Source organism: Microcaecilia unicolor, chromosome 2 (genome assembly GCF_901765095.1).
Source record: "Microcaecilia unicolor chromosome 2, aMicUni1.1, whole genome shotgun sequence".
Taxonomy (NCBI): domain Eukaryota; kingdom Metazoa; phylum Chordata; class Amphibia; order Gymnophiona; family Siphonopidae; genus Microcaecilia; species Microcaecilia unicolor.
Genome location: NC_044032.1, coordinates 174,187,514 through 174,214,545, shown reverse-complemented (window position 1 = coordinate 174,214,545; position 27,032 = coordinate 174,187,514). Strand labels below are relative to the sequence as shown.

The 27,032-nt window shown below is 44.2% G+C and overlaps 1 protein-coding gene across 2 annotated transcripts in view; it reads right to left on the bottom strand.

The window, feature by feature from the left end:
• ARL14EPL (ADP ribosylation factor like GTPase 14 effector protein like) overlaps nucleotides 1-27,032 on the bottom strand; it is a 112,027-nt gene that overhangs the window by 44,780 nt on the left and 40,215 nt on the right. Inside the window, exons 1-2 of one of the 2 annotated variants that reach the window (XM_030192326.1) lie at nucleotides 6,307-6,429; nucleotides 5,579-5,699 (exon numbers count right to left, since the gene is read on the bottom strand). In XM_030192326.1, coding sequence (XP_030048186.1) covers nucleotides 5,579-5,689 — 111 coding nt within the window. In that variant the 5' untranslated portion in view covers nucleotides 5,690-5,699; nucleotides 6,307-6,429. Of the gene's footprint in view, nucleotides 1-5,578; nucleotides 5,700-6,306; nucleotides 6,430-27,032 lie in introns of those variants that run through there. The other variant, XM_030192325.1, reaches the window with a different exon arrangement.

Genomic DNA, 27,032 nt, shown 5'->3' with positions numbered 1-27,032 from the left:
TTATTTAGGGCACCTTTTTGTGCCTTATTCATAATAAAAACAGGTCTAGCTCAAAACGTCTAAGGTTTAGTGCTGGACGGGTTGTTTTGTTCCATTATGGCTAAAAACCATCTAAGTCTTAGGAAAGCCCAAGTTCCGCCCTGAACACGCCCCTGGCACTCTCCCTTGAGATTTGGATGCACTTCTGGCGGACTTCAGAGAAAAATGTCTAAAAATAGGTTTTGAAAATGCGATTTGGATGTTTCTGTGAGAAAAATGTCCAAATGCAGACTTGTGCCATTTTTTGGATGTTTTTCTCTTTTGAAAATGAGCTTGTTAGTGTTCTAACCTTTGCAGCCAATCCTTTTAGTTTCTTTTTGACCATTTTTCTCATTTTATTATAGTCGCCATTTTGAAAATTAAATGCAGATACAGTAGATTTCCTTTGCGGGTTCATCTCAGATAGCAGCTCAAACTTGATCATGTTATGATCACTATTTCCCAGCAGACCCAACATCGCCACCTCTCGCACTATGAACTGCACGCCACCAAGAAACAGATCCAAAATGGCTCCCCCTCTTGTCGGTTCCTGGACCAGATGCTTCAAGAAGCAGTCATTTACTACATCTGGAAATTTTCTCTCTCTGGCACTCCCTGATATAACATTTATCCAGTAAGAGCATGGTTATGCTGTGTTGCTAGGTTTGGGGATTTAAGGTGGGTCAATGGGGTAAGCCTTTTTGAAGAGGTTGGTTTTTAGAGATTTCCTGAAGTTTAAATGGTGATGGATTGCTTTCACAGCTTTTGGGAGTGCATTCCATAGTTGTGCACTTATGTAGGAGAAGTAGGATGCGTAAGTTGTTTTGTATTTAAGTCCTTTGCAATTAGGGTAGTGTACGTTTAGGTATGATCGCGATGATCGGATTCTGTTTCTGGTTGGTACATCTATGAGGTCTATCGTGTATCCTGGGACTACGCCGTAGATAATTTTGTGGACCAGGGTGCAGATTTTGAAGATGATCCTTTCTTTGATTTGGAGCCAGTGCAGCTTTTCTCAGAGGGGTTTGGCACTTTCGATTCGTGTTTTACCAAATATCAACCTGGCTGCTGTGTTTTGGGCGGTCTGGAGATTTTTTGTGAGTTGATCTTTGCATCCCGCGTAGATTCCGTTACAGTAATCTGCATGACTTAGGTCCATTGATTGTATTAGGTTTTGAAAAATTTCTCTCGGGAAGTAAGGCTTTAATCATTTAAGTTTCCACATTGAGTAGAACATTTTCTTTATTACAGAGTTTACTTGGCTCTCAAGGGTAAGGTTGTGGTCGATTGTGACTCCCGAGTATTTTTATGCTGTCTGTGGTAGGAAGGGTGTTTCCTGGGGTGTTTATGGTTGTGGGTTTGTACTTGTTATGTTGAGATGAGAGGATGAAGCAGTGTGTTTTTTCAGTTGGAATGAGTTTGCCCAGGTGTCTATGATGTTTAGGCCGTCATTGATTTCATTGGTTATTTCTGTTAAGTCATGTTTGAAGGGAATATAGATTGTAACGTCAATCTGGATAGATGTTTAATTATTACAGAAATATTTTTTATTTCATGATTGAAAAAAGTAGCTTTTCTGTACAAGTAGATACTTTGTATAATGTCAAAATTTTATAAGTAAAAAAAATAAAATGGTGCCATACATCTGGGGTACCTCAGGGAAGTAGAGCTGTACCATTGGCTGTGAAGGAAAAGACACTGAAGGAAAATAATGACACTGCTGCAAGGTCTTGGCCAGACTTTTCTTTTTGGGCAATCCAGCAGGTGCTCAGAGAATTTCACATTGCTGAATTGTCATACTCATTAGTAATCCTTATCTGCTGTTAACAGTCTTTCCCAGCAGCTGTGTCTGTAGTTTGTGCACTGGGGAGGAAGGACTGGCAGCATATCAGCATCACTAAAAACACATATGCCTACTTCTTAACCAAATTGGGTGTGTACTCCAAGGGATATGGGTATGTCAGCCATTCTGGAACCTTTTCCCCTACTCTTCCTGGTGACAGTCTTCCTATGCTTCACCAGAATGTTTGAGAACTCCCCCTTTCACAAGATTAGTACTGTTTGCCCATAAAATTTTGCATGCTGCATATGAATTCTGACATCAAGCACTTTTAAAAGGTGCTTTGCCATTGGCTAGTAATAACGATAAGAAATACAGAAATTTTCTTATGGTTATTTTTACGTATCAACGAAAAACTCATGATCAAGAGATGCTTACACATAGTAGCATAGTAGATGACGGCAGAAAAAGACCTGCACGGTCCATCAAGTCTGTCCAACAAGATAAATTCATATGTGCTACTTTTTGTGTATACCTTACCTTGATTTGTATCTGCCATTTTCAGGGCACAGACCGTAGAAGTCTGCCCAGCACTAGCCCCGCCTCCCACCACCGGCTCTGCCACCCAATCTCAGCTAAGCTTCTGAGGATCCATTCCTTCTGAACAGGATTTCTTTATGTTTATCCCACGCATGTTTGAATTCCATTACCGTTTTCATCTCCACCACCTCACACGGGAGGGCATTCCACATATCCACCACTCTCTCCGTGAAAAAAAATACTTCCCGACATTTTTCTTGAGTCTTCCCCCCTTCAATCTCATTTCATGTCCTTTAGTTCTACCGCCTTCCCATCTACGGAAAAGGTTCGTTTGCGGATTAATACCTTTCAAATATTTGAACGTCTGTATCATATCACCCCTGTTTCTCCTTTCCTCCAGGGTATACATGTTCAGGTCAGCAAGTCTCTCCTCATACGTCTTGTAACGCAAATCCCATACCATTCTCGTAGGTTTTCTTTGCACGGCTTCAATTCTTTTTACATCCTTAGCCAGATACGGCCTCCAAAACTGAACACAATACTCCAGGTGGGGCCTCACCGAGGACTTATACAGGGGCATTATTCTTCTGCTGGTCAGACCTCTCTCTATACAGCCTAGCAACCTTCTAGCTATGGCCACCGCCTTGTCACACTGTTTCGTCACCTTCAGATCCTCAGATACTATCACCCCAAGATCCCTCTCCCCGTCTGTACATATCAGACTCTCACCGCTTAATACATATGTCTCCCGTGGATTTCTACTCCCTAAGTGCATCACTTTGCATTTCTTCGCATTGAATTTTAATTGCCAAACCTTAGACCATTCTTCTAGCTTCCGCAGATCCTTTTTCATGTTTTCCACTCCCTCCTGGGTGTCCACTCTGTTACAAATCTTAGTATCATCCGCAAAAAGGCAAACTTTACCTTCTAACCCTTTGGCAATGTCACTCACAAATATACTGAACAGAATCGGCCCCAGCACCGATCCCTGAGGCACTCCACTACTCACCTTTCCCTCCTCCGAGCGAATTCCATTAACCACCACCCTCTGACGTCTGTCCATCAACCAGTTCCTAATCCAGTTCACCACGTTGGGTCCTATCTTCAAGCCTGTCAAGTTTATTCAAGAGCCTCCTGTGGGGAACTGTGTCAAAACCTTTGCTGAAATCTAAGTAGATTAAGTCAATAGCACATCCCTGATTCAATTCTCCGGTCACCCAGTCAAAGAATTCAATGAGATTCGTTTGGCACGATTTACCTTTGGTAAAATCATGTTGTCTCGGATCTTGCAACTTATTGGCTTCCAGGAAATTCACTATCCTTTCCTTCAGCATCGCTTCCATTACTTTTCCAATATCCGAAGTGAGGCTTACCGGCTTGTAGTTTCCAGCTTCTTCCCTATCACCACTTTTGTGAAGAGGGACTATGTCCGCCATTCTCCAATCCCACGGAACCTCTCCCGTCTCCAAGGATTTATTAAACAAATCTTTAAGAGGACCTGTCAGAACCTCTCTGAGCTCCCTCAATATCCTGGGGTGGATCCCGTCCGGTCCCATAGCTTTGTCCACCTTTAGATTTTCAAGTTGTTCATACACACTCTAGAATGTGAAAACCGTATAAAGGGTGAGAAGACTTGCAAGTGCTGTACCTTATGCACAGAAAAGAACATCTCTTAACAAGCAATGGATGTGTAACTTCAGGCAGGGGGCTTGACCATTAAGACAAGTAAAATGCCCAGTGCTCTCACAGACTCTTCCACATCTTCATCAGCAGAAAACTCTCATGCCGTCACAGACCAACTGGTCTGTGACAACACGAAAGTCCTCCACCAACAAAGACACAAAAGAATCCATGAGAGTGCTGGGCACTCTACCCGTCAGAAAAGAACCCCTAGCACTGTTTACAAACAGAGAGAAGCTAATTGCAGACGAGGGTTAAATTCTAGCACAGGTTGTATAACCTGGAAATTCCCTCTGCAGTAACAACCTAGCTAGCTCAATAATCCATTGACTCTTCTGGTTCATAATCATTTTATGTTTAATAGACAAAGCACTGAGCTGTGACCAATATGTAGACTCAGTGTTACAATAAACAATACCATATTAAAGTTCCAAAAACAAAATGTTAATGTGCATGCCGCAAACATCAAAATAGAGAGAGATTTTAACATACTTGTGGTGTCTTGCAAATGTTTTCACACCCTTGTACATTTTTCACATTCTGCTGTAGATCTATACTACTCTCTTTGTTCTAATGTCTTTCCACCGTGCCCTGTTGTGATCACTTGACTCACCAAACAGGAAAAAATATAAACATTAAAAAAAAAAAAATCAACTGACCCTAAAGAAAGCTGTTTACTCAGTGTTTTAATAGATTTTAGTTAGAATTCTTGTACACCTCTTTTTTCCTTTTTGTTTTCATACTTATAGGGGTAATTTAAATCATGCTTTGTGAAAAAAACAGTGTTTTACACACAAGTGGCCTTTTCTAAAATTGTTGAAATTTGTTTGTATGTGTGGGGTGTGTTTGGGGACAGAGTTTGGAAGGCGTTATTTACACCAGTTTATAAAATAGGCACCTACTTAGCCTCCCCACCTAAGCAACTTGTAACAAAATTACCCTCTGAGTCAGCAGAATCCATATCCAAATAATAATGAGTGATGCAAAATTTTGAATGATGAAAAAGCCTCAATTACCAAGGAGAACTCCTATGTTGGACAGCCAACTTAAGGGAGCCACCTCTCCCTTATTCTACAGAGAATAAGAACTGCAGCATTTAATGTAAGGAACATGTGAAGTTACTACTGGAGGTCGCTGCTAGTGAAATGAGTGATACGATTATATCATGTGTTTTCTAGGAGTACAGCTAGTCGGTTGATACCACGGACCCTGAGGAAGTCATCGAAACTCGGGCCGAAGTCAGGCCGTGGATGGTGGATACGACTTGATAGCTGTCCTAAGATAAGTGCAAGGTAAGTGCAACTTAGAGCCGTTAAGATTTAATCATCAGGTTCAAGTGTGAAATTACAATTGAAGAGGTTTTTTAGCCCATGATGATTGAGAGGTGGCTTCCTTAAGTTGGCTGTCCAACATAGGAGTTCTCCTCGGTAATTGAGGCTTTTTCCTCTTTCAAAATTTCGCATCACTCATTATTATTATTTGGATATCAGATATACACTTTATCTTTGATAATTATTGAAGATTATCCAAGCCCTAACTTATTATCAGCAGAATTCATACCATTTGTTTCTGTATTTTTGGAAAATCCTTCTCAGGATTGCAGTTAAGCTCTGCGAGTTCTTCTACGCCGATGTTTTTTTCTACCTGCAATTCTTCTGATCCATCGGTCATCTTTGAGACACTATAAGGAAATGTATATAAGTAGTGTGTGAAACATTAAAGCAGCATGTAGCCATCTGGAAAAGGTAAAACAGAAGCAATGCTGTCAGGCTTGAGTTTTGTTTCATGGGGTTGTATCATACCGTACTATTGGGAAATAAAGCCAACATTCGCTAAAAATATCTTCAGCATTTATAACTAGCATTATTCCATGCTACAGTGATGTATACAAGCTTAACTGCATACATTTCTCACATGCATTTGATTTCATGTGTTATTTATTTATTTATTTATTTATTTTATTTATTTTATTTATTTGGCTTTTGCTCACACCTTTTTCAGTAGAAGCTCAAGGTGAGTTACATTCAGGTACACTGGATATTTCTCTGTCCCAGGAGGGCTCACAATCTAATTTTGTACCTGAGGCAATGGAGGGTTAAGTGACTTGCCCAAGATCACAAGGAGCAGCAGTGGGATTTGAACAGGCCACCTCTGACTAGCCAGAAGTCAGTTATTATTCAAAAGCTAATGAGAAGTAAATGAGAATGTAGCACCCTTACAAGTTTAAAGTGTGGCACATAGCAGAAAAAAGTCAAGCATATCTAAAACAAGAAAAAATTACTGCAAACCATATGCACTTTCATCCTCCATTGCTGTCCTCTCGCCAAAGTGTCTCCCACATTTAAATCTCTGAATAGGCAGAATGCACAGGTGACCCAGGATCCCTCACTGACTGAAAGTCTCCTTCATGTCTGCGCCCTTAGGGCTGCTCTTCTTCCAGCAAGGGGTATTACAGTAGCAGCAGCTTGTTCCCCTCCCTCCAGGAACTTATGTATTTTACATCCAAGTAATGCTGTCTTACTGGACAGCAGATGTTGAGCCAAATTTCCTTATCACAGCACTCCACATGATGAATAGGACTGGCCCTGCCAGATGCACTTTTGAAATCCTGTGAAGTGCATGGTGTATATAGTTTTTATTTTCATGCTTTCCAAAGTATGTCTGTCTGTTGGGACAATGGATCCAAAAAAGGGATGGAAATTTACCCAATTTGGCATGCAGGATGCAAGTATGAAAAACTTGAAATTGAAGGCCAGCTACATCAGATCAGTATTTTCAAAAAACCAAACCTTCAAAAATATCCCCATTGCTTTTTATGGAAAACTGTTAGAAGCTGTAAGAATGTTGACCACATCTCTGTTCTCTAAGAGGTATATATTCAAAGCACATAAACTTACAACATTCCATAGGTTACTGGCTAACTTTGTAAGTCTAAGTGCTTTGAAAATGAGCCTCTTATGTCTCCTTACTTTTCTAATACTTTACTACAAAGCAATCAGAGCAGACAGGGAAAAATAAATGAACCAACTAGTGGGAAGGACATCACCAAAGCTGTTCCCCCTTACATATACTGCCTAAACCTCCTCTCCCTCACCACAGACACCTTACACCTCCAACATACTTCAAACTCACAGCTCCCACACATACACCTGCTCAAACCTTCCACCATACCCTCAAAAACACACATCTCACATCCCCCATTACATACATAAATCTGTCACAGATTACACCCTTACACTGAAGCCCACAGACATACACATTCACATAGCCACCCCATACTCACAGTCCTCTCACACACAAATCCAACATATACGCAATCTCTCATGGCCAGCCCCAACCACAATCAGCAAGCACACAGCCATACCCCTCCACCAAATACAACTCTATACAACTCTTTACCCAACTAAACATCTCTCCCTCCCCATATACACTCACACAAACACATCCATCCTTCCAGACTCCCATGCTACACACAGACCTAGCTAGTGTTTATGTAACTGTGTGCATTTCTGAAGGGGAGAATAAGTATTTGCTGGTAATTTTCACATTAACCTCACTGTATAACAATTATAGCTCACAGAAACAGAGAAAATGATAGGCATATATAGCCTATCAAGTCTTCCATCTATATTAACTACTAACCTCCATCATTTCCCTCCCTATGTACCCAAGCATCATTCCATCTTTTTCTGTCACCTTTTCGATCTGGCAACCTTAAGATCCTCAGATACGATCACCCCCAGAGTACTTCACTCTCAACATGGTACTGCTCCCTTGGGTTTTTGCAACCCAAATATATAACCTTGTAATATTTTTTAGCATTAATTCTTAGCTGCCAAATCCTAGACCTTTCTTCAACTTGGTTTGAAGTATGTTATCCACACATTCCAGGGTGTCTAGCCTACTGCACATTTTGGTGTCATCTGCAAAGAGGCAAACCTACCTGACCACCCTTCCACAATATCGCTTACAAAACTGTTGAAATCAAGAACTGATCCCTGAAGCACACCACTAGTAACATCTATTTTCAAAGTGAACTCCGTTTACTGCTATTCCTTGTCGTCTTCTGCTTAATCAGTGTCTAACCCAGTCAGTTACTTCATGGCCCATACCAAGGGTGCTCAGTTTATAAGTTGCCTATGCGGAACTGTATCAGACTATGCTGAAATCTAAGCATACATCTAGTGCTCTCCCACAATCCAGCAGTCAAAGAAATTGATCAGTTATCTGACAAGTCCTACCGCTAGTAAAACTACGCTGCCTTGGATTTTGCAATCTACTGTACTATCCTCTGTTTTAGCAGAATTTCCGTTAATTTATTTACTCAGGGTCAGACTAACCAGCCTATAGTTCACATCCTCCTTGCTGCCACTTTTGTGGAGAAGGACCGCATTCATCCTTCTCCAGTTCTCCACGGACTCCTGACTTCTGTGCTTTTTTAGAAAGGTCAGACAGCAGAGCTGCCAGAACATCCCTAAGTTCCTTCAACTCTTGATTTATCCCATCTGGCCCCCATTGATTTGTCCAGTTCTAATTTAGCTAGTTCTTCATGAATACAGTCTTCTGAAAATTGTTTGGGATCTACCTCCCTTCCTTTTCTATCTGTTTTCTGCGGTCCTGTTCCTGGCTCTTCATCTGCAAACAAAGACCAGATATTTGTTAATCAATTCTGATTTATCCTCAGCTTCTACATACACCTCCTTTCCACCCTTGATTCTAGCAATGGCACTTTTGCACTTGTGTTATGTTACACCGGGATTTATATTCCACTTTTACCTCTACAGTTCAAGGTCAGATTACATCAAAAGAAGCCAGATCAAAACTCCAGGAATTACAACATTAATAATAAAAGAAAATAGTTAATACAAACAAGCCATAACTGAAACAAGCCACTTAATTACAACCTGAGAATGCAGGATATCACAAAACAGAAAAGATTTTAATTTCTTCCTGAATATTAAATATTGCTGACAAGTTCTCAAAGATAGTGGTAAAGAATTCCACCATTTGGTCATCCGATATTGTAAAAAAAAGAAGAAAAATGTTTAATTGATTTTATCCCACTTGTGTTCGGAAAACACAATAAAAATTTATACGAGGGTCTGGCAGTTAAAATTTAATTCAAATATCTTCTGGGAACATAAAATTGTTCGGTTTCTCGTGGGATGTTATTACTTCATAATTGTATAGAAACCTACCAGTTTATCATACTTATAATTCAATAATGTTGCTTTGTGTGTTAAAATGATATGTGATAGCTTAAAGACAGGCACTAATCACTTAGCACTATGTGGCAGCTTATACCAGTGCACTAGTGCCCGTCCATCATTGCACTACAGGTCCCCACCTCCCTTCCTGTCTTTGCATAGTAAATCCTGTTAACTTTACAGCATATGTTCAATCGTTCTTAATAGATTGACTTATCTTATCTCGGCCCATGATGATCTTCTCAAAATGACGGGTGTGCTTCTGGATAACTGCTCTGAATTTATTCTCATTTCTTTTTTTCTTATGCTTAAGTGGTGTTTTCTTAGCCCCAAATTATCGTTCTCAACATGCCTGCATGTTTCGCGTAGAGCATCGTCAGGAGAACATATATTACAACATTCGTTGGAGACTATCTGGTGCATATCAGTAAAACCTCCACCCCTCTTGCCGGTTTTCTTGCCGGAGAGAAGTGGAGGTTTTACTGATCTGCACCAGATAGTCTCCAACAAATGTTGTAATATATGTTCTCCTGACGACGCTCTATGCGAAACATGCAGGCATGTTGAGAACGATAATCTGGGGCTAAGAAAACACCACTTAAGCATAAGAAAAAAAGAAATCAAGAGAATAAATTCAGAGCGGTTATCCAGAAGTACACCCGTCATTTTGAGAAGATCATCACGGGCCAAGATAAGATAAGTCAATCTATTAAGAACGATTGAATATATGCTGTAAACTTAACAGGATTTACTATGCACAGACAGGAAGAGAGGTAGGGACCTGTAGTGCAATGATGGACTGGCACTAGTGCGCTGGTATAAGCTGCCACATAGCTTAAAGACAGGCACTAATCACTGAGCACTATCACATATCATTTTAACACACAAAGCAACATTATCTACTATAATAAAACTCACCCTCAACATTCTGAAGACAACATTCTGAAGTCACTCAGTCACTCCCTGAAGGGTTCATGGATTCATGGTGGTGAAGCCACAATACTGACCAGGACTCTCTGCCCCGCCCTCGCATGACGGACCAATCAGAAAAAACACCCTCAACATTCTGAAACACAAAGGACCATCACAACACCGTTCCCAGGCAACACTAGGCAACGTAAGATGGACCAATCAGAGGAAACTATGTGACAATAAGGGAGGAGCATTCCCCAGCAGAATGGCTCATTATCTGTGCAGCACGGAGAGCACAGAACCAGCGCTGGAACGAGAGAAGAATATTCCTGCTGTGGGTATGTGCAAAAATAGACCGGGGGGGGGGGGGGATACATTTTTAAATGCCTAATGCCAGTACTGAAGAGTGCCAGAGGGCCCATAGCAAAGACTATATTTGGGATCGCTTGACATGGAGTCAGAGGAGCCGGAAAACAACGTGCCCGTCACCATCTGGGACGTGGATGAACAGGACAAGCTGCGGCTCAGCTGGAAGGATTACCCGCGACCCAGCCAGCAGCAAACAGCGACCAAGGACAGCACAGCACATCCCCCAACCAAAAAACAAAACAAAACACAAAAAGACACACATCAACAACCTGCACACACACCGCACCCTCACACACACACACACAAAATAACTCTGTGACACATACACACACACAAAAAAAAGCCACATGCTAGCGCCCGTTTCATTGGTTTCGGAAACGGGCCTTTTTTACTAGTTGAATTATAAGTATGATAAACTGGTAGGTTTCTATACAATTATGAAGTTAAAATTTAATGCCAAGAAGTGCAGAGTAATGCATTTGGGGTGTAGAAACCCAAAAGAGAGATACCGAATAGGAGGGGAGAGATTAGTAAGCTCGACTCAGGAGAGAGACCTTGGGGATTTGGTGTCCGAGGATATGAAGGTGAAGAAACAACGTGACAAGGCAACGGCCGTGGCCAGAAGGATGCTAGGCTGCATAGAGAGGGGTATAACCAGACGAAGAAAGGAGGTGTTGCTGCCCCTCTACAAGTCATTGGTGAGGCCCCACGGAGTATTGTGTTCAGTGAATCCAGACTGCCCAATTTGACTGCCCCTATCGGACCGACCGTTCACTTGTCTATTAGATTGTAAGCTCTTTGAGCAGGGACTGTCTCTCTTTGTTAAATTGTACAGCGCTGCGTAACCCTAGTAGCGCTCTAGAAATGTTAAGTAGTAGTAGTAGTAGTTTTGGAGCCGTATCTTGCTAAAGATTTTAAAAGACTGGAAGCGGTGCAAAGAATAGCTACAAAAATGGTACAGGATTTGTGTTGCAAACCGTACAAGAGACTTGCCGACCTGAACATGTATACCTTGGAGGAAAGGAGAAACAGGGGTGACATGATACAGACGTTCAAACATTTGAAAGGTATTAATCCGCAAACAAACCTTTTCCGGAGATGGGAAGGTGGTAGAACTAGAGGACATGAATTGAGGTTGAAGGGTGGCAGACTCAGGATTAATGTCAGGAAATATTTTTTCACGGAAAGGGTGGTACATATGTGGAATGCCCTCCCGTGGGAGGTGGTGGAGATGAAAATGGTAATGGCATTCAAACATGCGTGGGATAAACACAAAGGAATCCTGTTTAGAAGGAATAAATCTATGGAATCTTAGTAGAGATTGGGTGGCAACACCGGTATTTGGAGAGTAAAACCAGTGCAGGGCAGACTTCTATGGTCTGTGCCTTGATCGTGGCTGAATAGATATGGATAGGCTGGAGTGTAACTTTTAAGGGGTTTCGACGGCTTCAGAACTTTTAGTACAGGAACAGTGAGAAAGGCAGGGACGAATCAAACTCTAGTATACATATAAATGATTACATACCATGTAAAATGAGTTTATCTTGTTGGGCAGACTGGATGGACCATTCAGGTCTTTATCTGCCATCATTTACTACGTTACTATCCAGCTTATAATAGAAAAAGAAAAACGCCTATATTGCGACCCAAATCGGGAGATAGACGTTTATCTCACAAAAACGAATAAAGCGGTATAATCGAAAGCCGAATTTGGACGTTTTCAACTGCACTCCGTCGCGGATGAGGACAAAGTTGATGGGGGCGTGGTGAAGGCGGAACTAGGGCGTGGTTATCGGCCGATCAGAGATAGGCGCCTTTCGCCGATAATGGAATAAAAATATGCGTTTTTACGAGAATTTAGGGCACTTTTCTTGGACCCTGTTTTTCCACGAATAGGGCCCCAAAAAGTGCCCTAAATGACCAGATGACCACTGGAGGGAGTCAGGGATGACCTCCCCTGACTCCCCCAGTGGTCACAAACCCCCTCCCACCACAAAAATATGCCGTTTCACAACTTTTTATGTTCACCCTCAAATGCTATACCCACCTCCCTGGCAGCAGTATGCAGGTCACTGGAGCAGTTAATAGGGGCTGCAGTGGACGTCAGGCACGTAGACCCAGGCCCATCCCCCCCCCACCTGTTACACTTGTGCTGGTAAATGGGAGCCCTCCACACCGCCCCCCAAACCCACCGTACCCACATGTAGGTGCCCCCCTTCACCCCTTAGGGCTATAGTAATGGTGTAGACTTGTGGGCAGTGGGTTTTGAGGGGGATTTGGGAGGCTCAACACACAAGGGAAGGGTGCTAAGCACCTGGGAGCTCTTTTACCATTTTTTTTGTTTTTGTAAAAGTGCCCCCTAGGGTGCCCAGTTGGTGTCCTGGCATGTGAGGGGGACCAGTGCACTACGACTCCTGGCCCCTCCCACGAACAAATGCCTTGGATTTATTCGTTTTTAAGCTGGGCGCTTTCATTTTCCATTATCGCTGAAAACCAAAAACGCCCAGCTCACAAATTGTCGAATAAAACATGGACGTCTATTTTTTCCCAAAATACGGTTCGGTCCGCCCCTTCACGGACCCGTTCTCGGAGATAAACGCCCATGGAGATAGACGTTTTCGTTCGATTATGCCCCTTAGACCTTTCATTCTGCAAGAGTGTGACCAAATTTATCATATAGAATGACACCTTAATGGACAGGATTTTAAAAACAGTAACATTCAATTTAAAATAAATAAGAGCCATGATTGGCAACCAGTGTAATTTCAAGAAAAACATTTTAACAGACTAATATTTTGACAATAAATTAATCTCACAGTTGTGTTCTGTATTAATTGTAAATGACTGATTAGTGCTTTAGAACAGCAAATCAACACAAGGTTACAGTAATAAAACAGAACGTAACAGAGATTGAACTGAGGCAGCCATGGGCATAATATATATAAGAAATCATATTAAGGGTTAATTTTGTTTAAAGGTGCTCAAAATACTATTTTAAATTCTCAGTTTTGCAACTAAAATGAAGGAATGTCAGATGGTTCAGGTTAATTACTCAATGTCTAGCTTGGCCGAGCAAAAGGGTTAAAAAGGTCAGAGACAGGAATTTCTTTCACCCTTGTGATTGATGGATTGCTAAGCAAACACATATGTATTCTATTATGAGCCGGTATATTGCAGGCAGTTTGTTTAGGATTAAATTGAACACTGCTTAGAAGGAAATAGTTAGATTCTAAATAATTCTAGATATAAATGAGTTAGAATTTAGAAGTTCTTGATATGTAGATTTTGTTATAAGGAGATAGCTTAGATATATAGACCATTATAAGTATGTAGAATATGTCTTATAAGGATGCTTACTTTAGAATATGCTGTATTCTGTGTAAATTAATAATTCTGTGTGGAATGTTTGTTCAACTCTCTGTCTGACGTTCTGAGTAGGGCTGCAGTGAAGAGATCAACATGTGGTTTGACTTAGCCATAGTTCTGGCTGGTTCAATGTATAAGCTGATAGGTGAAAGAGGTCAGGACTAGTCAGCTCTCTTCTCCTTGATTAATTATAGGTAAAATGTAGAAATGGTCTTGAAAGTAATAACCTGATATGTATGCTATTAAGTAAGATTGGCCCTTGACCCCTTTAATGAATGCCAGAGTTTAGTTAGCAGTTAGTACTAGGAATATGAGAAATCAATCATAATAACATGTAAGAGACTGGAGCCCAAATGTCTGGTGTAAGGGGCCCCAGGTCACAGGTCAGTTTAGGATGTCTGGAACCTATGTAACTGATATTTGTATGGAGCTGATTGGTTGAGGCAAGGTAATCAATCTATTCCTTAACCAATTGGAGAGTAAGGGGGCTAGGCTAGATAGAACTGTATTTAAGTGGGAGAAGAAGCAGGTTACGTCAGAAGGAGCTCAGAAGAAAGAGAAGGACAGAAGGAACAGACAGAAGAAGGAGAAGACAGCATAAGAAGAGAAGCAGCTGAGAGAAAGACACAGAGAGCTGAGAGAGAGACAAAGAGAGCTGAGAAAGAGAAGAAGAGACTTAATGCTGATGTTCTACTTTGTTTGCTGGCAAATAAAGAAGATTTCTCTCTCATTCTGGTGTGCTGTCTGACTCCTGAAGTATCATAAATTTATGCATCAATTCCTGCAACAATTCTTGGTGGCAGCGGTGGGATACTGAATCCTGCATTAATCCCAGCATCCAACTGACTGGAGAACATTCGCCGGGTATGTATTCTGTATTGTAATTCTAGCTAGAAAATTGTAAACCAGCCCCTCAAAAATTGGGGGAAGGAGAGCCTGATCAACTCTCAGCGAAGGCCCTAGTACCTTCTAGTCGTGGGGACTAGAAGCGAAACCGCTTGAGCTTATCTGTATCTGAGAAATCTGAAATTGTTGGGTGGGATTTTCTGTATGGAATGTGTGATGCGTGAATGATTAACTGAGTGCGGACTTCTTATAGCTGCGTTTCCAATTAACGCGAGTTCAATTGGCCAGCGACGGAAGGAAGCGATTGCTGTCTGTCTACCTAGTGTCTCGAGAGTGCGGACCCCTTACTGCACTTTCAAAAATTCCCTCCCTCTTTGTGTGTTGTAACTGTAAGCATTATGGGTGGGACATCATCTAGACAAATTGCTACCCCCCTAGATTGTATGCTTAAGAATTTTAAAAAAGGATTTTTAATTAATGACTATGGACAGACTTTAAGCTCAAGTACTTTAAGAACCTTGTGTGAAGTTGAGTGGCCATCTATGGGAGTGGGGTGGCCCCCTAGTGGCAGCTTAGATATTGAAGTAATCCGGAAGGTCTACAGCATAGTTGTAGGAGAACCAGAATATTCTGAACAACTCCCTTATATAGATTCCTGGGATAGCCTTGTGACTGACCCTCCCTCTTGGTTGAAAACTTATATGGGATCCCCAGTAAAATTCATGTTAGGCCGTGCTCAAAGAAAGATTAGAAAATCTAAATTGGAAGAGGGAAAGAGCCCTAGGAAGCCTACCACCCAATCGGTGGCTTCCGCCCCTACCCTGTCTGAGAAACCCATACTCTCTGATGACCCCTCAGATCTTGAGCCACCACCTTATGGCCCATTGTTGGGGTTCCGTGCCGCCCCTAGAGATCCACGTCGCCCAGCCCAAGCTTCTCCAGTACAGGCTTCTCCGGATAGTTCCTCCCCCACTGTGCGAACCCCACCACATCCTAGGTTGGACTTTTCAGCCAGTCTCTACCCTCCTCTGCCACATCCTTCCCTGTTAACCTCCGAAGACCCGCTTTGGGCTCCACTCCCTGACTCCTCAACTCCTGACAGCCCAGCCTCTCCCTCTAGTACCCCTACCCACTCATCAGGGGCCCGGCATCCCTTTCAATGGACTGACTCACCTGTGACCACCTCTCAGTCTATGAGTACCCCTCCCCATCCCTCAGGGTTTCAACCTACCTCCCCTGAATGGGTTAGACCTGCTGCAATCACCTTTGAGCATGATAGGAGGGTAGCTCCTAGCTCTACCTCAGATTCCATTCCCACCTCCTCGAGAGTTCTGCCACTCCGACAGGTAACTACCACTCGACCGGATCCTAATAATCAGGGTCAGGTTATACAGGCACAGGCCTACCAGTATGTACCCTTCACAACCACCGATCTCCTGAATTGGAAGACGCATTACCCCTCTTATACTGAAAAGCCTCAGGCAGTGGTGGACCTAGTGGCTAGCATTATGGCCACCCATAACCCAACCTGGACTGATTGTCAACAACTTCTCCTGACCCTCTTCACAACTGAAGAGAGGCGGAAGATTTTGCAAAATGCTGAGGCCATCACGCGAGCGCGTGCCCCCGAGGGGACACAGAACCTAGAGGAATGGGTTAGAGCTCGGTTTCCTCGCGCAGCTCCAGTTTGGGATCCAAATAATGGGCAGCACTATGAACTGTTGTCTGGCTATTGCCGGGACTTGCTGGAAGGTATGAGAAAAGGCATAAAGAGGCCCATTAATCTGGCAAAGGTCTCTGAAATTCTCCAAGGGGCAGCTGAATCCCCTGGGGCCTTTTTAGAGCGACTAATTGAAGTCTACAGAACATACACCCCATTTGATCCTGAAGCACTAGAAAACCAGAGAATGGTGAATAGTGCATTGGTGGCCCAGAGTATGCCAGATATCCGGAAGAAGTTGCAGCGTCAGGAGGGATTCGCAGGGATGAATACCACCCAGCTAATTGAGATCGCAACCAAGGTTTTTATTAATAGAGATCAGGAGGTGCGCCGAGAGGCTGACCGGAAGATGCAGAAGAAGGCCGACCTTTTAGCGGCAGCCATTACTAATTCCACCCTTAACCGAGGTCGACCTCTAGCTAATGGGAAGCCAAAGTGGGACCCCGGACCACCAGCCAGGCCCCGAGATTCCTTCAATCAATCCCGGCCAAGGGGGGAGAATCCCAGACCAAGATTGGAGAGGGATCAGTGTGCCTACTGTAAGGAAAGAGGGCACTGGAAAGATGAATGCCCCCAGAGGCGCCAGGGACTGAGAAGGGGACCAGGAGATCGAGGAAGCCGAGGCCGAGTTCGAGAGGGAAGATATGAGCCTCCTGAATCTGACATCATCGGGATAGCCGAGATGGCAGAATGGGACGAATAGGACAGACCGGGTTCCTACAAACTGGGCTCCCAGGAACCTATGGTCAAGTTAACTATAGGGAGCCGCTCAATTCCATTCATGATTGATACAGGAGCTGAACATTCTGTTGTGACGGAGCGATTAGCGCCTGTGTCTGGAAAAACTGTCCGAGTGGTGGGAGCCACGGGGGTGCAGAACCGGAGGCCCTTCCTGACGACCCGTAGATGCCAGTTAGGCTCACACACAGTCACTCATGAATTCCTGTATATGCCAGACTGTCCAATCCCTTTGTTAGGTCGAGACCTGCTGTCCAAGCTTAGGGCCCAAATTTCCTTTGACTCTGATGGCCAGACTTCAGTCTCCTTTCGGCCCCCGATATCCAGCCCTAAGGGTATATTGAGTTTCTGCTGCCCTCTTGAAGAAGAATGGCGGCTGCATCAGTCACATGGCCAAGTTGACCTATCCCTGGCAGATAGCTTTCAGGTCAGTGGGGTATGGGCAGAAGATAATCCCCCAGGGTTGGCCCGAAATATTCCTCCTGTCCATGTAGATTTACTTCCAAATGCCCGGCCAATCCATCTTCGCCAATACCCAATTCCCAGAAAGGTTCTGGAAGGGATCCAAGCACACCTGAATCGTCTGTTATCCCATGGAATTATTCGTCCTTGTCAGTCTCCATGGAATACGCCACTGTTGCCAGTTCAGAAGCCAGGGACTGAGGACTACCGGCCAGTCCAAGATTTACGGGTGGTTAACAAATCCACTATTTCATTACACCCTGTAGTGCCTAATCCATATGTCTTGCTAGGATTGATACCTTCTGGAGCTACCCATTTCACGACACTAGATCTAAAAGATGCCTTCTTTTGTATTCGGGTGGCCCCCGCCAGTCAACTGCTTTTTGCCTTTCAATGGGAAAACCCAGTAACAGGAAGGAAGCTTCAGTATACATGGACCCGCCTGCCACAGGGGTTCAAGAACTCCCCCACTATTTTTGGGACTGCCCTAGGGCAAGACCTTAAGACTTTTAAATCTGAGCCTTCCAGGCGAGTTTTACTCCAGTATGTAGATGACCTCCTGATTGCAGCAGTGACTCAGGAAGAGTGTTTTGAGGCTACCAGAGAATTGCTGGAGCTACTCTTGGATGCAGGCTATAAGGTCTCACGCTCAAAGGCCCAACTTTGTCAGTCAGAAGTGAAGTATCTGGGCTTTTGTATTTCCCAGGGAAGTCGGAGACTGGATGTCAGTAGGAAGCAAGCAGTTGCTGCAATTCCCCAACCCAAGTCCAGAAGGGAAGTTAGGGAGTTTCTGGGAGCAGCCGGATTCTGCAGAATTTGGATTCCAAATTTTGCATTGATGGCGAAACCCCTTTACCAAGCCACAAAGGGGGGTGAAAAGGAACCATTTGAATGGGGACCTACTGCTCAACAATCCTTCATTGCCATAAAGAAAGCCCTACTCCAAGCCCCTGCGTTAGGCCTTCCTGATGTGGAGAAACCTTTCTCACTGTATGTCCATGAGCGACAGGGGGTTGCTCTGGGAGTGCTGACCCAGATGATGGGATCCTGGCAGAGGCCTGTTGCATACCTGTCTAAACAGCTGGATGGAGTGGCTAAAGGATGGCCAGCCTGCATGAGGGCCATTGCAGCAACAGCCTTACTGGTCCAGGAAGCTGATAAGCTGACCTTGGGGCAAGAACTGGTTGTTAAAGTCCCCCACGCAGTTCTTACCCTCATGGAGTATAAGGGCAACCACTGGTTTACAAATAACCGTATGGTTAAGTACCAAGCTAGCTTGTGTGAGAATCCACGGATACACCTGGAAACAGTGGCTACATTCAATCCCGCCACTCTTTTGCCAGCATCTGAGGGACCACCGGATCATGATTGTATCCAAACCATGGATGAAGTGTACTCCAGTCGACCAGATCTTAAAGATGTTCCGTGGAGGGACCCAGATGTAATTTATTTCACAGATGGAAGCAGTTATGTGGAGAACTCCAAGCGATTGGCAGGCTATGCTGTGGTGACAGAAGACAAGGTGATAGAAGCAAGAGCCCTGCCCCAAGGAACTTCAGCCCAGAAAGCAGAACTTGTGGCCCTCATACGAGCTCTGGAGCTAGCAACAGGACTGGTGACCAACATTTATACTGATTCCAAGTATGCCTTCACAACTCTACATGCTCATGGAGCTTTGTATAAGGAAAAGGGACTCATAAATGCTGCAGGCCAACCTGTTAAGTATGGACCCGAAATACTTCAGCTGCTAGAGGCTGTGTGGGCCCCTAAGAAGGTAGCTGTCATTCACTGCAGGGGACACCAAAGGATAGATACTCCAGTGGCCCGAGGGAACCGCCATGCTGATCGGGTGGCCAAGGAAGCTGCTCGAGGACCCCCAGCAAGTACTGTGACTCCCCTGTTCCAAATTCGACTGCAAGAATGGACGCCTATGTATACCCAAATGGAAGAGAAATGGGCTCAAGAGGAAGGTGCAGTAAGGAGACCTGATGGCTGGTTACATCTCCCTGATACCAGAGTTCTGGTGCCACGCCACCTAGCTTGGCCTGTAGTGTCTCAAGCTCATGACCTATCGCACTTAGGGAAAACAGCACTAGCCCGCCTACTCAGTCGAGTAGTGGTGCTGGAAGGATTGGATAGTCTGGTTGCCACTGCCTCTGCCCGATGTACTCTCTGTGCCCAGAATAATGCCCGTCAGGGACCCCGTATTCCACCAGGAGTTCAGTCTAGAGGACTAACACCTTTTGAGTCCCTAGTTATAGACTTCACAGAAATGCCCAGGAGCGGTAGGCTCCGATACCTCTTGGTCATGGTCTGTACCTTTTCTGGGTGGGTGGAAGCATATCCTACAGTCACTGAGAAAGCCACAGAAGTAGCTCGAGCCCTCCTTAGGGATGTCATCCCCAGGTATGGACTGCCCCTTGCCATAGGTTCAGATAATGGGCCCGCCTTTGTTGAAGCTACACTTCAGGCCCTGTCCCGCGCATTGCGCATTACCTGGAAATTGCATTGTGCTTATCGTCCCCAGAGTTCAGGGCAGGTTGAGCGGGCAAACAGAACCTTGAAAAATAGCCTAGCAAAGATTTGTCAGGAAACCCAACTGAAATGGCCACAGGCACTGCCACTAGCCCTCTTCCGCCTCCGATGCACTCCAACTAAAGGAACAGCCCTCTCTCCCTTTGAAATTGTGTATGGGAAGCCCCCAGCCATTTTGCAGGGAATTAAGGGAGACATAGGGATTTTAGGGTCTGCCCAGGTACAGGAGCAGGTAGCCCTCTTGGGCAAGATAATTTCTGAGCTTCAGTCTTATGTGAGAGAAATAAACCCTGTCCCCTTCCAGGCTCAGGTACATTCCTTCCTGCCAGGGGATAGAGTTTGGGTGAAAGACTGGAGGCTCCAGCCTTTGGGGCCCCGATGGAAAGGACCTTTTACTGTTTTGCTTTCTACCCCTGCAGCTGTGAAGGTCGCAGGGATTACTCCATGGGTCCATTGGTCTCGAATTAAGTCTGCTGACCAGACTGAGTCCAGCACGGATCAGACGGAGCCTAGACAGTGGAGAGCAGAAAGTGATCCAGCGGAGCCATTGAAGTTGCGCTTGACCCGAACCAAAGAATCTACTAGCTGAAAAGAAGGGTCAACTGCGTACTGCAGGAGCTGCTGAACTTCGGCTTCACACTGAGACTCTTTCTGTCCAGATTCTGGCTTTCTTGGAATTTGAGAGCTTGATCCTTGTCAGTTGAGGGTCTATCCCAACTGGTATAAGAACTCAAAGACTGAGAACATTATATGAGAGTAATCTGTGATTAGCACAGACTGTTGAAATATTATTGCTTAATTAGTTTGCTGTATTTGTTTTAGATTAGGAAGAAAGAAAATGTTAGTAGTTTGGATGCTTTTGTTGTTTTCTACTCCTTGCCTCCTTGTTCCTAAAACCCCAACTCGCTCCAACCTTTGGTTACACTCTGTCCAGGAACTAATTAGCCAGGCAAAGATTACTTCCCCTTGTATTGTGTGTTCCCGATTTTCTCCTTATACCACAGATGTCCCAGCTGTTCCTGTCCCTGTGCAACTCCCAGCTCTTATACCTCCCTACTTTTCGAGTTCAGGCCCTTGGAGCCAGGATTATACTTGGTGGTCCTTTTATAATGCTACTTCCCCCTCTGACTCTTCTCTAAGGCCAGTTTTTACGTCTCCCTATCCAGCTTCTGGAGTGTTTTGTTTAACAAGAGACATCTCAACTGTTCTTCCCATTCCCTGTAACTATACTAATGTTCTCCCAGAGAAGGAGGAACCTGTGTGGGTAGTTTCTCCAGGTACTCCTATGTGCCCTACTACCATACCTGCAGATTATGACCAAGGTGATTATCTGGCTCCTAACTATACTACTGAGAAGACTATAGTGTCCCATCCTATTTTCTACTTTCATAAGTCCCCGGGGTATGAAGGGGTTGCATCATATGAGCGGTCTGTCACAATTGGGGATTGGCACCTATGGTGTACAAAGTCTCCATTTCTTCTTCGTTCCCCCTGGGATAGGGGCTCGCATTATGGGCATCCTAATCTCCATCCTGTGCCTACATTTATTGGGAACTTTCGTCGCCCTCTCCTTGGTCATTACTGGCTCTGTGATAATGTCCTCCACATGATTCTTCCCCCCACATATGATTTTTGTGTATTGGTAACCTTGAATTATTTTCCTAAAGTTATTCCTCTTCTCAAGCCACCATCCCCGCACCGCTCTAAGCGAGAGGCCTTGTCCTTACCCTCCTCCGTTGCCACAGAGGATGAGGCGATTGAATTAGCCCTCCAGTATATTAATTCTACTTATCCTCTGACTAAAAAGAGACTTGTAGCCCTTTCTGCCACGGCCTGGATTCCAATTGGGGGCCCGGTAGCGGGTATTACTGAACTAGGTATGGCTACCCGGAGACTTCAATCCCTACTTCATGTTCTAGTTCATGAGCTACAGTTGGCCAGCCTTAATGTGGAGGATTACCGAGGAGGATTAGACCTTACCTCCTGGTGGTGGTCATTGACCTCCTGAATACGTCCTTTGTTTATTTCCCTAATAGTCTTAGTTTTAGCAGGGTTGTTGTTTTGTTTCCTGGCCTCATGTGCTTCGGCAGTATGCCGTCGAACCTTAACAAGTAGGGTAATGGTGGTTCATAAGTCTATTCCTAGTTAGGATCACTATAATCCCCAGAGTTTGAGTTGTGAGACTTATCTCTGCATAAGCTGATTTTAGTCTCAAAGGGGGGAATGAGGCAGCCATGGGCATAATATATATAAGAAATCATATTAAGGGTTAATTTTGTTTAAAGGTGCTCAAAATACTATTTTAAATTCTCAGTTTTGCAACTAAAATGAAGGAATGTCAGATGGTTCAGGTTAATTACTCAATGTCTAGCTTGGCCGAGCAAAAGGGTTAAAAAGGTCAGAGACAGGAATTTCTTTCACCCTTGTGATTGATGGATTGCTAAGCAAACACATATGTATTCTATTATGAGCCGGTATATTGCAGGCAGTTTGTTTAGGATTAAATTGAACACTGCTTAGAAGGAAATAGTTAGATTCTAAATAATTCTAGATATAAATGAGTTAGAATTTAGAAGTTCTTGATATGTAGATTTTGTTATAAGGAGATAGCTTAGATATATAGACCATTATAAGTATGTAGAATATGTCTTATAAGGATGCTTACTTTAGAATATGCTGTATTCTGTGTAAATTAATAATTCTGTGTGGAATGTTTGTTCAACTCTCTGTCTGACGTTCTGAGTAGGGCTGCAGTGAAGAGATCAACATGTGGTTTGACTTAGCCATAGTTCTGGCTGGTTCAATGTATAAGCTGATAGGTGAAAGAGGTCAGGACTAGTCAGCTCTCTTCTCCTTGATTAATTATAGGTAAAATGTAGAAATGGTCTTGAAAGTAATAACCTGATATGTATGCTATTAAGTAAGATTGGCCCTTGACCCCTTTAATGAATGCCAGAGTTAGTTAGCAGTTAGTACTGGGAATATGAGAAAATGAGAAATCAATCATAATAACATGTAAGAGACTGGAGCCCAAATGTCTGGTGTAAGGGGCCCCAGGTCACAGGTCAGTTTAGGATGTCTGGAACCTATGTAACTGATATTTGTATGGAGCTGATTGGTTGAGGCAAGGTAATCAATCTATTCCTTAACCAATTGGAGAGTAAGGGGGCTAGGCTAGGCTAGATAGAACTGTATTTAAGTGGGAGAAGAAGCAGGTTACGTCAGAAGGAGCTCAGAAGAAAGAGAAGGACAGAAGGAACAGACAGAAGAAGGAGAAGACAGCATAAGAAGAGAAGCAGCTGAGAGAAAGACACAGAGAGCTGAGAGAGAGACAAAGAGAGCTGAGAAAGAGAAGAAGAGACTTAATGCTGATGTTCTACTTTGTTTGCTGGCAAATAAAGAAGATTTCTCTCTCATTCTGGTGTGCTGTCTGACTCCTGAAGTATCATAAATTTATGCATCAATTCCTGCAACAGAACCAGGATCCGAAGAGGCTTATTTTCAAAGCACTTAGCCTCCCAAAGTTCCATAGAAACCTATGGAACTTAGCCTCCCAAAGTGCTTTGAAAATATGCCTCTAAATGTATCCCAGCTTAAAAAAAACAAAAACAAAAAAACTCTCTAATGGATCTTAATTTCCAAGGAGTATAAAAAGATTTTTTCATCATAGAAGATAAATGATGTTGCATAGATAACAACGTTATCTAGCTCCGGCTCCTAAACTTTTTCTCCCCAATATTCAGCCAGCGGCGGACAGCTTTTTTTAAATGCCGATAGTTGCTGGCTAAATTATGCCCTGATATTCAGTGCAGGGCCAGGTCCGGGCACTGAATATCAGGGCATAATTTTGAGTGGGCAGGCTGCTGGAGCTTATGTGGGCCCGGCCGATATTCAGCCGAGCCCGCATAAGAAAGTCATGTGGGTCCCAGCTGAGTATCGGGTGACCCGCATAAGAAAATGTATTTTCTCCCCTCCGCGGTGGTGTGGCCCCAGACATCCCCCCCATTCCATTCCGCTCCTCCTGGGTAGTTCCGCTCTGCTCTGCCCACTCCCCCTCCCCAACATAAGCCCCATCACATTCCTATCACCTGGTCAGGGTAGGACCCTCCTGCAGGGCCTATCTGACCTCCCTGGTGGTCCAGCGTGGCATCAGGGGCAACTCCTGTGTCTAGTGACAGCTTCCCGAAAATGGATGCCGCGAGATGTACTGCAAGTAGTACGTGAGGTAGTCATGAGAGATCGTGGCAGCCATTTTCAGGAAGCTGCCACTAGGGAAGTCAGGTAGACCCCGGGGGAGGGTCCTATTCTGACCGTGAGGTGGGGGTGGGAGGAGCAACCCAGAGGAGTGATGTTGTCGGGGCAGTACTGCCACAGAAGGGAAAAAATTAACTTTTTAAAAATGTGGGACCATGGCCTGATATTCAGCCAGGGCCCGCAAACATAAACAGGTGAAATTTAGGACAGCTTTTGAGCTGTCCTAACTTCACACACTTACCTTATTGCGGGCCTCGGCTGAATACTGCCAGCTCCCACATAAGTCCTGGCTCCTTTCCAGCGCTACCCGTTGGCCCATCCCTGACTAGCCCTCTTTTTTGGGGGCCGGTCTGAGGTGATATTCAGCGGCACTCCCTGCTTTAGTGCCGCTGAATATCCACGGTTGGGAGGTGACAGGAGAAGCGCCTGCCCACTTAAATCATTTTGAATATTGGCCTCTTTGACTTTAAAATTCAATGAAAATAAATTAGAACCAATAGAAAACTTTTGTTGATGATATCTAATATCACGAGTGTCTCCTATCCAGAGAAATTTAGTTTTCTATTTATTAAGCTTTAAACAGTGCATTAGGATCCAAAATTCTATCTGTTCCATGCAAAGTTGAACTTGATATAAAGTCCCTTTCCAAGTTCGTAAACAGGGTAAAAATGCAGTAAAAGTCAGTAGCATAAAGTATAAAAACTCCAAACGATTTAATAATCTACCTATAGATTTCATTAATAAATTGAACAGTACCGGTGAAAACAGGGGAGCCCTGCGATATGCCATAAGGCACCTTCTGTTTATCCAAAAATGCTCCATCCTGCTTAACCACATATCTTTGATATTTAAGAAAACCCAGAAACCATTTCAATACATTTGCCTTGAATACCAGAGTGATAGAAAAAGAAAATTTTGGTCATGATATCCCACTCAACTAAATCAAAGGCACATGAAAGATCAAACTGCAGGACAATGGCATACTGACCCAGTGGCGTACTTGGGGCGGTTCACCCTGGGGGCATGCTACAGAGGGGTGCAGGGAGCAGCTGCACGGCTGTCAGCTCTGGCGGTTCCCTGCTCCCTCTGACGTTACTTCCTGTTCTGGGGCAGGGAACCGGCAGAGTTGACAGCTGCACGACTACTCCCTGCACCCCCAGCAGGTAAGAGTGATGCGCTTTGGGGGGAGGGGTGCAGGTGATGCGCTGGGGTGGTGTCGTGATTCACAGTGGAGGGGGCGTGTGATGTGCCAGGGGGAGGCATGCAGCAGCGATCTGCCCCAGGTGGCAGCTGATCTAGGAACACCACTGCATTGGCCCCTACAACCTTTTTCCATGTGCAATCAAAGAACTTATCACTGTTTCTGTGCTATGGTTTGTTCTAAACCCAGATTGAGTATTAAGGAGGAGATCATGTAGATTTAAGTAGTCAACCAATCATTCCGTGACATATTCCTTCATTATGTTGATAAAGAAAAAAAAAGTCTTGCGCCCCCCTCCCCCCCAATATGTTATCATATTGGCCATTTTTTCTTCCATTTGCATCGTTGCTTTTCTATTTTACCGGTTTCTCTAAGCTTTTCCAAATATTGTTGCCTGTCTTCCTCTTTCTGCGACCTTTTATAGTTTAGGAAGACTAACCTCTCTTTCCTTACCTTTTCAGCTACTTCTTTTGAGAACCACAGCTTTTCTCTGACTTTTATTTATTTTCCTAACAAAAAACATTTGGCGTCCTTAAAATATATTTTCAGTTTTGCCCTCTGCATTTTTACTTTCCTCACATGTTCCCATACAGTTAATGGCTCCATGAAGTATTCCCCCATCTTGACAAAGTTAGGAATAAATCCTGTCAACATGTATCTTAACACTGAATCACACCATCAGGAGCAGCATATAGTTGATGCAAAGGGATGTGGGTCCTCATTAACATAAATCCATAGGGACTGAACAGCAGCAGAAAAGCGGGACTCTGTGTGAAACACAGTCACTCAATGCTAGGGCTGGCACTGCACATCATCTACTCCTGAGACAATTCAGTACAACTGTGCAATGCAGAATTTCCATCTCACTTGCTGTGCACCAGCTGCTCACCTTATTCTCTCTCCCCCTTCCCTGCAGAGATTGCATAGCAAGAATAGGATTCTCTGAGCTGCTGCACATAGGGCCACTTCCTCCTCCTGTGCTGGCCTAGACCCAACTAACTACTCATTTGAACCATGGCGTGGGGCTGTATGGAGATCCATGTGTTTCAAATGAACAGTCTGGCTTAGGACAGCACAGGAGGAGGAAGCACAGCCCAATGTTAAGTAATTCACTTCTTTCTCTTGCTGCATGATCTCTGTGAGGGAAGAGAGAGAAAGAGACTGAGGACAGCAAGGTCTACCATCAAGGTTGCCAGGTGGAAAATTTTTTTCCCACCCAAACCAGCCTAAATCCAGCCCAAAACCCGCCCAAACTCAAACCCCGCACCTGACACCCCCACCCCCACCCCCGCATCATCACCCCTGCCCCCGCCGTCACCGGCCCCATCTCCCTCGTCATCGGCCCCGCCCAAAACATCACTAACCCCGCCCAAAACGTCACTAACCCCGCCCCCCGCGGCCGAA